The following is a 17,518-nucleotide window of genomic DNA, read 5'->3' as shown; positions in this document are numbered from 1 at the left end:
ACAATAGTTTTATTATTGATATCCTCGGATCAATCAAATACTATTTTGTAGGGATCCATCTATGATCGGAATCTCTAAGGGGTACCTTCCCATCTCAGCCCTTCATTGTTTGCATAATAAACAAATGATGTATTCGAGTTTTGTATCAAAATTCATCATCTTTAACCTCCTTAGAAATCCTATTTTGTTATCAAAATTTGAATGTTGAAGAAAATACAATTATGAGAGCGAATGATAAAAATAAAATGTTACCATCGTATTATACAATAAATGCATAAATTAGTAATTAAATAGTTGACTTGTCAATTTAATTGATTATTCTCTTATTTAGAGAAGTTTGCGATCGTAAAATGTCGAAAAAAAAATTTAAGAATTTTTTAACTATGATGGTTAGTAGTTAGTACATATTTCTAGAGATACAGTATTAAAATTTTCATATAAAAGGGATAGAAATCATCAATCAGTTGATTAGTTTAAATTTATTTGAAGGGCCATTGAACGAGGGATGGGTCCACTCCCAACATTGTGGGATGTTTGGTACACCATACTTAAGGTCTATCAAATAAAATAAGAGACCAAAAAAACAAAAAGATCTACATTGTGTAGTGGGCCGGGGCCCATTGTAGGACATTTGGACGCAAATTGTTTTGTTTGAAAACCTTGCTTTGAAAGCATGGGTTCAACGTAAATGGTGTTTGTTTAAGAAAAGAGGGGCCCACCATGGAAAATAATGGACCGTTTGGATTGAATCTTCTCAAGCAGAAAAATGTCTCCCTTTCTTAGTGTCGGTACAAACATTTGACTTTTTATCTCTTCTCATGGACCATGTGACTATATTTTAGACTAATGAGATTAATGATAAGCTAACTCAAAAATTTTCACTCGGTCTGCACTCGGTTGACGTGGCAAGTGCATAGAACCGTAGATCTTTGTTCTTGTGTATCCCGAAGTATAAGATCTATGATTCTGTGCACTTGCCATGTCAACCGAGTAAATATTTTCGAGTCAGAATATCGTGACTCTATATTTTAACCATCAAATCATTATAAATATTGATTATATATATATATATATATATATATATATATATAATGGAATCTAGAGTAAAAAATTAGGTATATTTATTAGTGATTTCTTTGATTTAAATAGGGATTGTTTAATTATACTTAGTTTCTATTAAAATTGATTCCATCCATCTTAAAGTTAGTATCGTAAGTTGTTCTCATGTAGAGTTTGTTAGGAATGAAGATAAAATTTCTCGATCAGACAATTTTTCCTTCATCATTAAGCGTAAGTTACTTGGGGTACACATAACCACTTTCATGTTTTCTTAAACTTTTGATTGTTCTCTCTCTCTCTCTTAACCAAGCAAATAATTAAATAAAATAAAAAGAGTGATTTATAGATATTTAGGCGCATACTACTCATAAAAGAGGGCAAATTAACTTTGGTATATGAACTTATAACTAAACTAGACACTAGTAAAAAAATAAATTGCCAAAAAAAAAGATTAAATTATCCAAAAAAGTCTAATACAATCTTGAAATGCAAAAGAATAAGATTCGTAGAATTAAAAATCTATTTTTGGACCACTAGATCTTTGCAAACAAATATTCAAATCAAAAGTTGGCTAAGATCAGGGCTGCCACATCTTCAGAGGAACTCGTTTTCTTGATGTGGGTATATAATCTTGTGGCCTCACTATTCTTGCTCTGGGAATGCATGGTGGTTTGACACCAAAGTTTGAGCGGTCATAAATGCTCTCATTTTTATAAATAAAAAATAATATAATTAAGATCATTTTTGTAAAACACACACACAAAAAAAAAAAAAAAAAAAAATTGCAACTTAAGTTTTAAAAATTACAAAAGTATCCTTTCCACCATGCAAATCTACCCAAAAAAAAAAAAAAAAAAAGAATCGCTTCCATCAATATTTTAAATTACAAATTAACCCTTTTTAGGCTTGTGCATTTGCACCTATCACTTTCTAGCTCTCATAATGCAAGATATGCATCAGATTATGATGGAAATTATTGGATATGTAATGTTGTTAAATATCATATGCCATCATGTGTGACCAGCATGTTTTGTTTCCAAATGTGATTTTGCACACCGCATATGAGGTGGCATGTGCTGTAAAATCAAATTTCTGACCGTTGGACAGTATGTCGTTGCATATTTGTCAGATACATATTTTTTTACAGGTAATTTTTATTTTGAAAATAGCATATGTGATCACACATTTGTATATGCAGCCGTATTTGACAACATTGCAAATATGGAATATGAAAGAGGTCTAATTCCTTGCTTCGATGAGGAATGTATCAATGGGTCAAGTCAAATGGATGATCCGATCTAATTAGATATTGGTTTGATTTTGATCTATCATGATCCACAATTCATTGAATTTTTTTCTTAATATATGTTAGTTATATGGAGCCTTGTTTAATCTTCAGTCCAGTCTAACAATATGGAATTTGACAAGTGTATCCATGACATTTTATCAAACATTGGATCGCCATAGATCCAAATCCAATTAATACGGATCCGGATATGCTGATCCAGGATTTGGTTAAGTAATCCAACATTTCAACTAGTTTTAATTTAACCTTATTAAAAAATTAGATTAATGGTAATATGGGTCCCATAGCTAAAAGGATAGAACCCATGTACAATCGTTGTGACATCAATATGGTAGGCCCACTTGTCATGATCTTCCTTTTCAACAATAGGGGACACGTGTAAAAAATCCGTACGTTATAGTATAGAGTTCTATTTTCAGGTTTGATGATGTGATATATGATGATGATGATATCACATCTACTTGATTGGTCGAAGGTATGGTGCTGATGACGACACAACCCACGTGTTTGCTATAAATTTCAATAGTACGGTTGCATGTGGGGCCTACCCTATGACAGGCAAAATCTTGTGTAGGAACACAGTAGAATTAACTTTTTAAAAAAAGTCAACCTGGTCAACAGTTCTCATCCATCTGATTTTTTTATTTTACTATCTTGTTCTGTTTGGAATAAAGCTTTTACGTTTGGGTTAGGTTACGGTGACTCGCTGAAGAATAATTCATGGAAATAAAAACAAGATCTGACCGAGAAAAAAAATGACATCTAACGGTGGAGATTTATCCTTGAGATATATGCTATTATTAGATTACGGATTTATATTGGATTTGATACCTTTCAAATACCATGTGAATGAATGTTGGATTTAAACAAATTATTTGATTTATCATCGATTCGATTTTTAAGACATTGATTATTTTGATTTAATTTTTTATATGTAACATTTTCACTATCAAATTTTATTAGGGTGATTAAGATATACACCTCTATGTTTTAATAAATATTCAATAAACTTTAACAAAGACATACCTCAAAATATTATTTAATAGAATAATGCTAAAATGTTCTTAGCTTAAGTTCTTCAATAATAATTTATATATATATATATACCTTATCTTTAATTCATTATTTTTCAAGTTTTAAGTGTCTTTTTAAAAAAGAGTCATGTTGTGTTGTCGTGCTGTGGGGTTGTATATAAAAATCATATATTTTTTCATTCGCATATCGAGAAAATGCATGTATGATTATGTGCATGTAAGAGTGAAAAAATATTGTGAGAGCATCTAAGATTGTAATTTTTTTTATATTTGTGGGGGCAACATAAGAATGGAAACTTTTTTGTGGGAGACAATTAAGAGTGTAAAAGAATTATTTGGAGGCAATGTAAGAGTGGAAAAGTTTTTGTGAGGACAATTAAGAGTGTACATATTTTTTGTGGGGGCAGTAAAGATAGATTTCTTTATTCGTCATTATTTTCTGTCGCAATAGCCTATTATTTCTTAGTAGGTTTGAAAATACTTATGGGGGCAAGTGCCCCCCACTCTAAATTCGCTCCTGATTAATGCAATGTAAAAAAATAATGTATGATACAATCACTCGAATAATTTTATTTTTTTTAAATTAGAGTCTTGCTAAATTGCCTAAAAAAGACACTCATAGTATGATATTGCGTACTATTTTCTCGAGATACACAAGGAAAATATCAATGATTTTTAAAAATTGACTTTTTTTTTTTTAGTCTTTCTTTCTTTTAAAAAAAAGTCAGTTTAGCATTTTCCATTAGGATAAGTTTTAAGAGAATGAAATTAAAACAGTAGGCTATTGTATCTCAATGATTTTTCAAAAGGGTCGGTAAATGTTCGCCACGTGTCCAACGTTAGGTTTGTTGGCTGCATTTGTGGTCGTATCATATTCGAGCCTAGCCAGGGCGGGATAGAGTGGGACGATGACGTATTCCAACAAAAAATGAGAATAATGGTTGCGTTCTGGAGGGGGGGGGGGGGGGGGCCACAGTCACGCAGCTGTACTTTTGTCGTTATGTGCCTACTAGTTGCGATGGAGGGGGAGGTGTGTGGTCCCCACTCCTTCTCCAAAATCAAATTTAAGTGTAGTCTCTATCAATCCCACCATTCTAAGCAAAAAATAGAGATGATGTCATCCTTAGGAGAGAACTGTTTAAGAGATCTAAACCGTTAGATTAATTTATCTCTTCAGATTTGAAAGCCATCTGTAATATGTAGCTTAGGGAGTAACGTCTTCCTCAGGATAACATTTATTTACCGCGTGCATTATCATTATTCTATAAATAATAAAGTAACAAACACAAAAGTCAATCCACGCGAGCGACAAAAATGAGAAACATATAATTAAAAAAACAAAAAAATCATTTAAATAAAATTGCTTCTAAGTTTGTCGGTGGTTTACAAGAAACGTGTTAATATTCTATTGGTTGTTACCTGTGGATCCCAACTAATTTTTTGATTGGAAGTTGGGTTGTTTGTTTCCCGATTTTAACGCCACTCGAAGGACCCAACAACGGGTTTGTTAACGTGTGCCATGAGGGCACATATGTTAAGATGCATGAAATACACCTTGAAAATAAGCATTTGAGGGTGTTTTTTTTTTTTTTTTTTAAATATTTTTTTAAAAGGTATTTTATAGGAAAATAAAGTTTGGTGGTGTATTTATTGCATCTTAACGGGTGCCCGTAGGACACATGTTAACAAAAACCCCTGTCTGATAATATGACTCGTCAGGGTGGCATACAAGTTTGGGAACGGTAGATCCGTGCGCTTGTGCAATTGCGCATCCCGAGGCATAAAGATCTACGCCACTTGGCAAGTTATAGAATCACAGCTCTGACAAATATCTTAATATGAGGGTTGTTTGTTTCCTCAATCCTTGGTGGGCCTACAAAATCATTTTGATGGGATTCTAGGCCTCTAGGGGGGCACCACCTCAATGGGACTTTGGCCCAAATAAATGACTAGAGTCAATGATCTGGGGTCCCGGGTTAAAGAATTGATGATGAATGTGATCGATGCATACCAATTAAATTAGTAATATGTTTGATTCTGGATTAAAGAATTGAAAATGAACACTAAGAGTTGGTGACGAGAGGATGATAAAGCTTCAATTCTTTTACATTTGGTGGGGTCTTACATGAAGAAAATTGTACTGTCCCATCAACCCTTATTAATTTTCTTGTTGGAAATATCTTAATTCCTAAGCCATGTTTAAGGTTATGGTCATTGTAACTTAAGTTCACCAATCTACTATTTGCACATCTTTTTAAGCTGAATAACTACCTTTCCTTACTTCCGTGTGGAGCCTGCACTGATACTTAATTATTGGTTCTGATTCTCTTCTTTTTGCCCAAGAGATTCAGTACAATTTTGGCTCAGAAACGAAATTGGATTCTTTTTTACGAAAATGGCCAATTTTTTTATCACCATTTTAGGAGATTAATATACACTTGCACCCAACAGAAGACTTATAATTTTCGAAATATATTAGAGAACTAATCTGCCTATCATCATTTCTTAATTTATAATGTGGTGGGCTCGTTATATTATACAAGTGTGGGAATTATGGCCGCAGAAAAGGAATTTTTTATAACCCATTTGATGGGTGGGACAAAGCTTGAGAGTCAATTAATTATAGGACTCATTTTCCTCCAAAGATGGGTTGCTTTCTATCTAAACCAAGTCTTTAACGTAACGTTACCATTTATTATTGGTGTGGTGGCCATTATTTATTTCTATTCTAGCCTAATGGATTGACATCATATAATTCCAAAAGCAACGTGCTTTGGTCTGTTGATGGGCCAGGCCGTAAACTGTGTAGTGCTAATCAGGCCTCAAAATCTTAACCCAAGCTTAGCCCATATAATGGCCATGTATCCAAGCTTGGATTGAACCAATGTATTTGGGTTTATTTACGGGTCAGCATTTATTATTTCTGGCTCCAAAACCAGTAGTATTGTTTTTTAAGTGCGAAGATGGGATTCTGGTATTAGTTATTACCACAACTCACCCAGTATAGCACCCTTGATGATCAGTAGAATTTTTAGATACAAAACAAACCCTGAAATCTCATCAAAAACGCAAACCGAACTAAGTGATCCCAATTTCATGAGTTATGGAAATATGTCGGAAATTTAATAGTATGAAACTGAGGCACGAAAAACAAAGTAACCACTGAGAGACCAAAGGCATCTTTGAGTAGTAAATTTAGAAAGGCCAATTCTTCCATTTTCGTTAGAGATCATAGCAATCAGGTTGGTGGGTTATACCAGAATGAGTTTTGCTTGCCCTTGATGAATCCAAAATAGGTAATCCACAGTCAGCCCTGCAACCCTAATCTCAGTCTCTTCGCTTTTGAGTATTTATCTCTGCTATTTACATCTACAGCTTGGTCAGATGAAATAATACAAATCACATGAACTATAATGTATGTTAGGAGAGGCACAAGTGTTAAAACTAAACCAGATTGCAACAATATACAGTACAAAATAACACAATGCCTATTGTTTTACATCACAATACATTTTTCTTTTGACTTGGCAGCGTCCTGCTTGGAAGACGAAGTATTCCTCGGTCCCTACAACAGAGTAAATAACTTTTAAGTCACTACGGACGATGCATTATTATATCTAAATAACAATGAACTGGCAACAGTGTGTACTGAAAGCTGAATTCCAATATAATTGTTACCCACTAGCTTCTCATGCACTAGTGGCCATATATCAATTTAGGGTAAACCAGTATTTATCATGTATAATATAGAGTAAATCACAAAAATCCTGAATATATATATATATATATATATATATATATATATATATATATATATATATATATATATTTTTTTTTTTTAAATATCCATATTATAGGTTTTTTTTTTCCTTTTTAAATAAATAACTATGCACAATTTTTCTTCATTGGCTTGATAAAGCTTTATCTTACTTAAAAGCATTAACCTTCTTTCTCATTTTTGGGTGTTTAGTTGATTGCCACACTTCTTTTCTCGTTGTCATCAAAATGGCACTTATTTGTAACAACTGCATTTTTTTTATTTAGGGGAACCGCTTCAAACTTCACAGATCAAAAAATCCAATTTCCTCAAGCCTAGAAATTTGTGCTGAACTCCCATCAACATAGATGGACCCATAGTATTAATGAATAAAGGCAGCAAATATCTTTGCTCAGAATTAACTGGGTCTTTCTGCTTTCCATGTCATTGTTCCAATCATGGCAACCCATGCCATTTTTATCAAAAGAGAGGATTCTTTCAAGCTTGAATCCTTTCACAGTTTGTTGGACCATATAGAGGAAAAGGAATAACAGCATATTTGACGGGAAAGAGTTTTCAATCCAGGAAGTAATCATAAGTGCTACGGGGTTTCGATTCTTTTGGTGTAAAGCCTTTTCCGAAATTTAAAAGTGGTTATTTTGAGAGCTTACTGTTTAGGTCAGAGCAAGCGCACAAACATAATAATAATAAAAAATAAAAAGCAAAAACTAAAACCAAAAAAAAAAAAATGTAGACAAATGTTAAATTTGCTAGTTTCAGCAAACTTAGATTAAGCATAACCTGACAGAATCCTTACATACCTGCTGTGGACCTGTAACGAGCCTTGAACCAGCAGAAGAAGAAGACTGTTGCGGAGTAGGTTGCCGCTGTGGCTGGTTCTCAAACTCCTGTTGTTGTAGAGCTATTGCCAGTTGCAGATCAGAACTGTCACATTATAACATGGAAGGTTGGAAACTGGCCAATTTCCCATTATGTTTCAGCTTTACAGAAGAAAGAAATCTAGAGGTGTGAAATAAACTACTTAGTAGAATATATACATTTCACAAAATGCATAAATAGATGTAATATCATAATGGTTTTCCAATAAAGACAGACAACCATCATTTTCTAAACTCAGAGCTCTAGTCTACATACCAAGGATGCAAAAAATCTTATTAGAGGAAACATATTAGTAAAGGTGATTTACTTTAATGTCGAAGCTGCTGCGGAATTGTCAATGCCAGCAAGATAGTCCTGAGACAAGAAAATGTGCATTAGTTTCATCCAAGCTATAGATGATAAATTTCAGACAACCATTTGAGATCAGACAGATACGCACAGCAGTGGTGGCCACGGCATTTTGCTCATCCCATGAATTATTGGCATGATTTTCTACCTTGAACTCTGTAAAGTTACCTGTCATAAACACTGTGTCTCCATTGACCTGAAACATGAGGAGTACGTAAATATATACTTGATTGATAGGAGGTAAGTTTAAACATAAAAGTAAAAAAAAAATTATTTAACATGGGTTTTTTTGAAATTTTTATTGGGGCACTTATGGGTCTAGGTCAAAAATGGTGCAGTTGGATTATGACATACATATCCTCAGCATACTTTTCAATCCTATGCCACTTCATGCTTTTTGGTTTTCCTATTAATCAGTAAAAGTGCAAGGTTTTGAATTTGGTCCACCACCATGGGAAACATCGCTATTTCAGTTAACCAGTTGCTCATCTGTTGCTATTTCATCCAATCATTCACTCTCATTGTGTTTCCTCATTTAACCTTTATGGGGGCTTTCCTAGACCATCTTACCTTCAAACTCTAGAGAAAGGATCCTTCGGAGTTTGACTCTCTTTGTCCTATGTTCTTCTGGTGCAGGGTGCTTAAGGAATTTAAAGGGTTCTTCGAAGATCTTATGTTCAGGAGGGAGTTAGTTGTAAGGAGAGAGAGTAAGGTGCTTTTCTTTTGGCTGTTTTAGTTTTTTTTGGCTTTCCTTCTTGTATTTGGTAGGTCCAAGCAACCTCCTTTCAAATTTTCTTTAATATGTATATTTAGACAGATTATAAAAAACAAAAAAATAAAAAGATTGACAACAAAATATTAATTATAAAATCAAGTATTCTCAAGGATTATTTTCAAATATGGGACAATCAGAGATGGAGCATGCAAGGACGTCACATAAACTCTCAAAAATATTTTTCTCTGCATGTCCTCAACAAAGAAAATTACCTAGCAAAGTCTTACCTCATTTAACTTTTCCCATACCAAATCAGGTTGGTTTATGTAACCCTGGTCAGTGGCTAATAGAAAAACTTCGCCATTAAACTGCAAATAAATTCCACTTATTAATATCCCACATATTTATTCTGAGGAAAGCAGGAGAAAAAAAATACTGCAGTTGTTTTCCTTTGTTTTTTCCACAGCTGTGAGTGTACTTGGTAAGAAAACAGCAAGAATGAATTAAAAAAATGGGGGGGAAAAAGGGTAAAATATAATAGGTTGTAAATGACCTTGAACAGGGTGCTGAAGTGATTGTTACGGAAAAAAACACAGAGCTCACGTTCCTTCAGACCTTCTTGTAAGCAAAATAGGCTGCAAAAGACAGTAAAAAAGAAAGTACCTCCTTATAGTCTGCATGGAAGAACAAAGAGAACTCATAATGGGAAAAAACAAACTGTTAAAGAAAAATATAAGTCGACAAACCCATATACGGTCAACTGGCTTGCATTGTTTTTCAAAAAGTTCCTGATCAGATCTCCTGAAGAGAATTCAAAAGGAAACGAGAAAGTGGGAGAAATGTTTCATACAAAAGGAGGAATAAGTGAAAATTTCCAATAAACAAAGAACAGTTTAAATCATCTTATACCTGCTTGTTGAGTAATTTCATCCTTCGGAAGTACATCACAGGCATCTTCTTTTCCTTTGTCAGCTTGTTCAGCAAGAACCATCTCACCTTCATATATAGGCTCTCGGTTTTCATAAGTAGCCATTCTTGAATCAAGTATGCACTCCTCTCCTTCATATATAGGCTCACTGCCATTGAGGTCTAACTTGACACTCTCGGGTACATCTACATTCTGTTTGCTGCCGCTAGACTCTGCAGTTGGTGCAGATGAACCAGGAAACACTGTTGAGTTATCTACTGGCCCAAGATGAGTTTCAGATGTGGAAGTTTCCTGCATATAGTCTATGCACACAGACGAAGAGTCTCCAGCTGAGAAAAGGAAAGGTTTACTTTCATTCATGGCTAATTCAGTTCTAACGTTCTGCACCAAATCAGTAGAAATTAAATGCTCTCCATGTTCTTTAGAACTGGGAAGATCAAGGATATCTCCTGTATCAATCTTAGAAAATGAGTGATCAGCTTCGTTTGAAATAGTTTCCGGTGATATTCCATGACTATTGCAATGCTGTGAAGCCTGCGATATGGTAGGTTCAGGTTGATGGAATATTAGATGCTCATCCCCAGGTTGCCCCTCAAATGTATTTGCAAGAAGACCCAATTTAGAACCTTTGAGATGTGAGTTTTCATCTGAACTTGTAGATTTATCGCTCAAATTTGTATCAGCTGACAAAGACTCATCGATTGGAGTTGACAATTCAGCACCTGATGACAATTTCAAGGCTCTTAACAGTTCTTCTTCCTCCTCTAGGTCTCCCTTTCTTCCTTTCTGCCGAGCAGAGACGGAATGAGGAGAATCATCAAAAGATGCACCTCTTGAAAGGCATGGAGAGGGAACTCCTAAGGTAGCAGTTGTTGCAGCAGCAAAATCAATACAATCCTCTTCTGGGACAATCTTATGTTCTTGCTCTGCATTTCTTGTTTCAAGGGCAACAAGTTCACCCGTAAGAGTATTGTAGGACTTCGACCCAATCGCATTTGCAGTATCTAAGTCCTAGTGTGAATTCAAGTAACAGATCAGTGAGCTTATAGGAATATAAACCAGTGGGCATAAGTACATGCAATTAAGAGTAAATTAATGTGAGACGCCATCATAATCATCATCAAAGCCTTATCCCAAAGATTTGGAATCAGCCAAATAAATATTGTACATCCATTCCACTCTATCTAGAACCAGGTCTTCTGCTAAAAAACGAATGTGAGACATAATAGATCTATAAATAAAATATGCTGAAGAATGATACAGCACCCTTAAAGGACCAGCCTAGCCGTGTTACTCTGCAGAAGATGATAACTAGAAGGTTCAGAACTCATGAACGAGGGACATTCATGATCTTAGGAAATCAGGAAATATATATATAAATGAACAAAATGCAAGAAAACGTCTTTTCAAAAAAAAACAAAATGCAAGAAAACGTTATAAGATGAGAAGCACATTAGCCATACCCAGTTACTTTATATAAAAATCCAAAATCATGTAGGCCTGATATTGCTGTCCAACTACCTAAATTTCAGTAAACTAAATGGGTTGATTTCATACAATTCTATATTATTGTAAGGACCTACCTTATTCCTAAGGAGGGATGGAAGATACCTCAGATTTGAAGCCCATAAGTCTGGTAGGTAGCAGTTATTGCAATGGTGTTTGTTTCAAGACTCAGATCAAAGCTCCCCCAAAATAATTGCATGGGAACAGGGAGCCTTTGTGAAAGATAAGAAAATCCTTGATCAAGGATCAAGGGAAACTTTTGCGATTTTGATTAGTAAAAGAAATTTTTATTAAATGAAAAGACAAAGAACCCAGAACTAAACTGAAATAGGTTCCAGTGAGAAAATCTCAACTGAGACGACTAAGCACCAATCACAAATACAAGGCTTACTTATCCAAATCTAAAAAAGTCTGAGAGTATATGAGAGCTTGATCCATACCACTATTTGTATATAAAAAAATAAAAGTGAAGCAAACTTTGAATTGAAATCCACTTGCATATAATGGAAACTAAGATAGGAAAAATAAGAAAATAAAAAAGAACCTGCATCTTAATCCAGCTTATCCACCATAAAGAAAAATAAAAAAGGGACACAAATGGTTCACTTAAGAGAAAAGAATCAATTAAGGGTTTGGTACAATTGACAAGATTTAAGATTGTGACTGGATTAGAGATGCAGACCAAAGTAGCAATTGTAGAAGGTAAAATTGGTGACTCGTCTAGGCCTTACACACATGTCACAAAAAGAACAGGAGACAAAAGGTAGTGAGATTTTGTAGGGTAAGTGGTACCCAGGACGCCCAGCTCGTCTGAAGGGTAGAGCTCGAATGTTAGTTCTGCCCAGTATACAAACCAAGTAGGAGTAGACTTCTGAGTTGTCTTTGAATTAACTCAGATCCCTTGATTTCATGGAAGATCCCAAGAATCAAGGGCATAGATAACGGAGTCCGAGAGAATTTTTCCCTTCTCAGTACCCTCTCTTAAAGGTAAGGGATCCCTGTTGGAGATCCCTGAAGATCAGGGATCTCGACGAGATTTCTTAGAAAGAACTATAAATCGATGAGGAGACTGAGAAGGAAGGGGTTCGAAAAATCAAAAAGTCCATGACTAATTAACTAAAAAGTTCTAACTTGATCGTCGGAGATTCATAGGCAAGTACCACACCGATGCTGGCAAGGACGTGGAGTGTCTTGGGAGAAACAGCTGCAAAGTAGATCAAGGTAAGCTTGAAATTGCCTCTACCGTAATCATTCTAAAATCTAAATCATATAGATCAATAGTTGCTTGAAGCCATAGCAAATAGATGCTGAAAAAATAGGTCCATGTGATCTCAATCCCACTAAACCTAGAGTCAGGTACCTTTGTGAAGCATAACTTGCCACTCAACCATCTGATTGGAAAGTTGTTAGATTTGTTGGAAAGCCTACTTCAGGATCTAAAAAAATTATTTCACAAGTTACATCAAACTTGTGATGTTTCAAAACTCAAAACTAAGTTAGAAGGTTGAAGCAAAGAGAATTAGGGATAGATTGTCATTTTTGGAAAAAAAAAATTTTGTTACTTTAGATGGAAGTTTGGGATTTGTTACTTTATCCTTATGCTAGATTTTACTCATTTATTGTCCTATAGATAGATGTTATGGAAGTATTGTAGAGAGGCTTCTGATTTTATGAATGAAATTTGCGTTTCAATTTTGGTTTGCATGGAGTAGCTCCTTGCAGGAGGTCTTTACTTGATTTCCCTATATGAAATCTTGGATGTTTTTGGCTTGCCTCTTTGGGAAGAATCCTTACCTTGGATAATTTGATCTAGCGAGGGTGGGTTACCCCAAATTTTTGCTTTCTCTGTTCTAGGGATGGGGAGTCTATTAGTCACATACTTATTCATTGTCCTTTTTCCCGAGTAATTTGAATGTTTTTCTTATTCGTTTCCGAGTGCATCTGGTACTTCCTTTATCTTTTTTGGCGCTTCTGGAGGGTTGAAGTTTAAATATTTTCGAATCTAGAAAAAGGCTTCTTTGGGCTATCCTTCTGTTTGCAATTGCTTGGGGTCTATGGAGAGAACGCAACAACAGGGTATTCCATAATAAGGAGAGCTCGTCTCACATTGTGACCTTAGAGATTTTGGGGCTTTCTCTTTATTTGGTCAAAGTTGAGTAAAAACTTTGAAGGAGTGTGTTTCCAAGGCTTTGTTTTTAATTGGGATATCATTTGTGACTCATAGCCCCACGCAGGGCATGTATTTTTGCTTTCTTTCTCCTTTTCCTTGTTGTATTGCTTATCTTGTTGTTTGGGGGCTATCTCAGCCTCCTTTTCGTCTTATCATTTATATAATTTATATTTATAAAAAAAAAATCATGGTTTTGAAGGTGAGTGAAGTTATTTATCTTACTTTCCCCAGACCATCTTCTAGTTGCATAGCAAGGATTGAATTTCGTAGTGCATCCAAATATGAAGAGAAAATAACATGACAGAGAGAACATCAAATGAAATTAGGGGTAGGGAGGCCAAATATTCTTCAAAGAGAACCTCATTGGATTTGACCATGAAGGAACTTAAATATTTTCCTTATAAATACAATCATTGGGAAACAGTTGAACCTCGGATTTCATGTTACATTTCAAGAATGTGAGAAAGAAAGCAACAATACAGAAATGTTGAACGGTCAGGTAGTTTCACTTAATGGTACAAAACTTTGACTCAGGACTCAGAAGTGTAATCACTCATTGGTAACACGTACCAAGGATCAAACAATGGTGGGTGTAAAAGACCTTATCACAAGTTACAATTTACAACCACATTTTCACGTACTAGGTTGACACAAAATACCTCCATTAATTCAGGTGACTAAAACCATTCTTCACATTTAACCAAACCACAACTTATATCTATTTCATGATTAAAATGGTCAAAAACATAAATTTGTTCCAAAAAGGTAATAAGATTTCATTTAGCAAGAAAGAAGTCGTATTAGAAATTAAGGGCTGACCTTACTTGTCTCCTTCATTAAAGGCAATTATAGCACAATAATTGCCTACCAAAAAGAAGCCACTGATGTTTTTATTTTACTGGAACAGTTACACTCATGGAGCAGCTCCACCCTAGCTACATGTGAATGTTCAATCTAAGATCCGAACAAAGAAATTTTTCTTGTTGTAACATACCATCAGTGGTTAGAATCATTACCACTAATGAGATGAACATTTTTTTTGTGTATATATATATATTTCCTTTTTTTCACATTTAGGCTTGGTTGGAATCCACAACCTCAAAATTGTGACACAGTGCAACATCCAATAATCCACATACATGGTCGACTTTGCCCGATATTACATATTGGTTCAATACAATAGGCAAGTGCAACATGCAAATATACCATAAACATAACGAATCATCCATTTATATATATATATACACCATCACAGTGTATTTTAGCAATTAATAAGGAGGAAGACAACAGTACCAAAAAACTACTAGTTATAATAATAGAAGTTGTGGGGCTTCTGAAAAGGAGAAAATACCTGGGGATCGACTATCCAACCGTGATATAGAGGAATGTCAAGGAGATCAAATATAGCACACTCCCGTGTAAATTCAAAATCACCAATCCTGAAATTATCAATCATTTATGTAGTGGCCAAAAGAAAGAAAACGAATGGATCCAGACTAAAAAGCAAACTAAAAGATGACCGAATAAGTGAAATAACTGTTGGGAAACTACTCGCCTTTTCCTCCACGTGTAAATCAACGGATATACAACACATAAATATTAAAATGCGAAAAAAAACAATTGGCTCCTAAATTAACATATAAATCAATGGATATACAACATATAAATATAAAATGTGGAAAAAAAGAATTGGCAAGCTAAATTAACACATACATCAATGGACATACGCCACATAAATATAAAATGTGGAAAAAATTAATCAGAGACTAAATTAACATATAAATCAACAGACACATACCACATAAATATAAAATGCATAAAAAAAAGTAATTGGCGCCTAAATTAACACAAGTGGACACACAGAGAAAGAAAGGCCAGTAGTTTTGCAACAATAACTACCTCCGAAATTTAATGTTCACATCAATCCCAGTAGCCAGACGAGGGAGTAAATCGATTGCATCTGCTATGTTTTGTTGCTGATTTTCAACATACCCCGCATCTTTGTTCTGCGTTAAAACACAAAGTCAAAAACCAAATTAACTAATAGAAACTGATCAAATAAACAGAATCGGATTCTCACCTCAATATTGCTGTTAGAATCAATTAATCTTTCAGCAACAAGAGAAAGCAATTTCTGAAGCGAGATTTCAGACACATCGATACTCAAATTCAAGTTATTCTTTAACAGAAGAACATTACCTATTGCACAAATGAAAGATTCACCGTTAAAAGAGGACAAAACATCATCTATAGGAATTTTTTTGGATCTCAAATGGATTGTCAATCCAAAAAGACCCAATTTTATTGAAAATACTCCTTTCTTGACAATTTCCAAAGAAAATCAAAATGAATAACACAATCAATTGAAATTAATTGAATTTCAGTTGAAAATAATCAAGATTTCCGCGAAAGATCATCTAGTTGCTAGTATTACAACTTGATTGGAAAATAAAGTACAAAGAAATCGAAATGAATGATTGGTAGATTACAAGATTACCTCAAAGATCGAGTAATTACAGATAGAATTAAAGTTATAAATGAAAGAATAAACCGAAACCCTAGAAATCGATTGAAAGATAGAGAAAGAAAAAGAGAAAGAGAAAGAGTTTGATTTACAGATAGCGAGGAGAGGGCAAGGGCCATTGTCATTCTGAAGGATGATTGGTGTGGTGCGCCCTAAGAACTGTACGATCTTCGTCTTGTAGAGACATTCTTTCTCTGATTCGTTTCTTTGATCCTCTGTCGCCATCGCCAACCTTGGTTCGAAATCTCGAGAGAGAACGAGAGAGGACGTACTTCCAGTATTAGAATAGGGAGCTATACCGTGTTAAGAGGGGGAGACATTCTTAGCAATCCTACGTGTCAAACTTGTTGGGCCCATCTGAAAGATCACAAGTCTGTCTGAAGATTGAATCTATCTAATGCAGAATGAATCTAACGCTCAAGTGATCTCAAGACCTCAAGATTGGACCTCACATCGCACATGTTGATGTGAAAGTGTATGAAAATAGTAAATTCTTTTCCTTGAGATATGAGTGAAAAAGTATAAATGACTCTCATCCACTCTCACATCAAGATGTGCAATATGAGGTCCTAAGGGCACATGCTAACCAGACACCTAAATCAATTTCTCTCTATGTGTTAAGGGTTTGGTTAAAATTTGCCCTAAAGTACACATTTAGTTGGATTAAATGCACCTTCAAAATAAGCATATGAGGATATTTCTGACATAAAAAAAAAAAAAAATCTTTTGATGATATTTTTATTGAAAATTCAACTTTTAAAGTATATTTGATATACTTAAACGTGTGTCCTTGTGACACATGTTAATAAAATGTATGTGTTAATGATTTGTTGAACTCACTTTATTTGTCAAATCCATTAATCATATTTACATATTGAAGGAGGGCACATGCGATAATATATATCTTTATGAGTCATTCTATATTGACGTCCTACAACACTACATTCGACATTGCGTCGACCATGATGGTGTTCACGGAAGCATAAATGTTTTGCACTTGTATCTTGTGGAAAAGTACTTATGATTCTCTGCACGTCACCATGTTAACGAAGTATTGTAAGAAATAAGTTTAATATTTTTCTAAACTAGTAATATGATTAAGTCATATACATTATGATCACACCTGCATGTCTATAAATAAATAATAAGTTTAAAAAAAAAATGCAATATTTATTTACCTAAATCAAAATTTCGTCTAATTATCTACTGAGTCGATCGCTCATAAGCTAAGTGTTATCACCATGAAGAACGATAGAGAAGATCGAATCATC

At 34.5% G+C, this 17,518-nt stretch overlaps 1 protein-coding gene across 2 annotated transcripts; it reads right to left on the bottom strand.

The window, feature by feature from the left end:
- Positions 1 to 6,713: 6,713 nt before the first annotated feature.
- On the bottom strand, positions 6,714 to 16,565 carry LOC147393579 (FAM63A-like protein (DUF544)). 2 transcript variants are annotated; one of them, XM_086455839.1, is made up of 12 exons: positions 16,340 to 16,565; positions 15,804 to 15,922; positions 15,623 to 15,729; positions 15,075 to 15,162; positions 10,029 to 11,058; positions 9,866 to 9,920; positions 9,673 to 9,754; positions 9,407 to 9,487; positions 8,496 to 8,600; positions 8,364 to 8,410; positions 7,978 to 8,101; positions 6,714 to 6,964 (listed from the first exon to the last, which is right to left on the bottom strand). In XM_086455839.1, the coding sequence occupies exons 1-12, from the start codon at positions 16,470 to 16,472 to the stop codon at positions 6,896 to 6,898; spliced, it is 2,040 nt and encodes a 679-aa protein (XP_086311965.1). In that variant the 5' UTR covers positions 16,473 to 16,565; the 3' UTR covers positions 6,714 to 6,895. The 2 variants fall into 2 exon arrangements, with proteins under 2 accessions (XP_086311965.1, XP_086311966.1); XM_086455840.1 differs by lacking the exon at positions 15,804 to 15,922 and having other exon boundaries at positions 16,340 to 16,479.
- Positions 16,566 to 17,518: the final 953 nt, after the last annotated feature.

This window comes from Akebia trifoliata, chromosome 10 (genome assembly GCF_017979445.1).
Source record: "Akebia trifoliata isolate Shusen 1 chromosome 10, ASM1797944v1, whole genome shotgun sequence".
Taxonomy (NCBI): domain Eukaryota; kingdom Viridiplantae; phylum Streptophyta; class Magnoliopsida; order Ranunculales; family Lardizabalaceae; genus Akebia; species Akebia trifoliata.
Note: the sequence above shows the minus strand (reverse complement) of the source record. Positions and strands in the feature narration are given on the sequence as shown.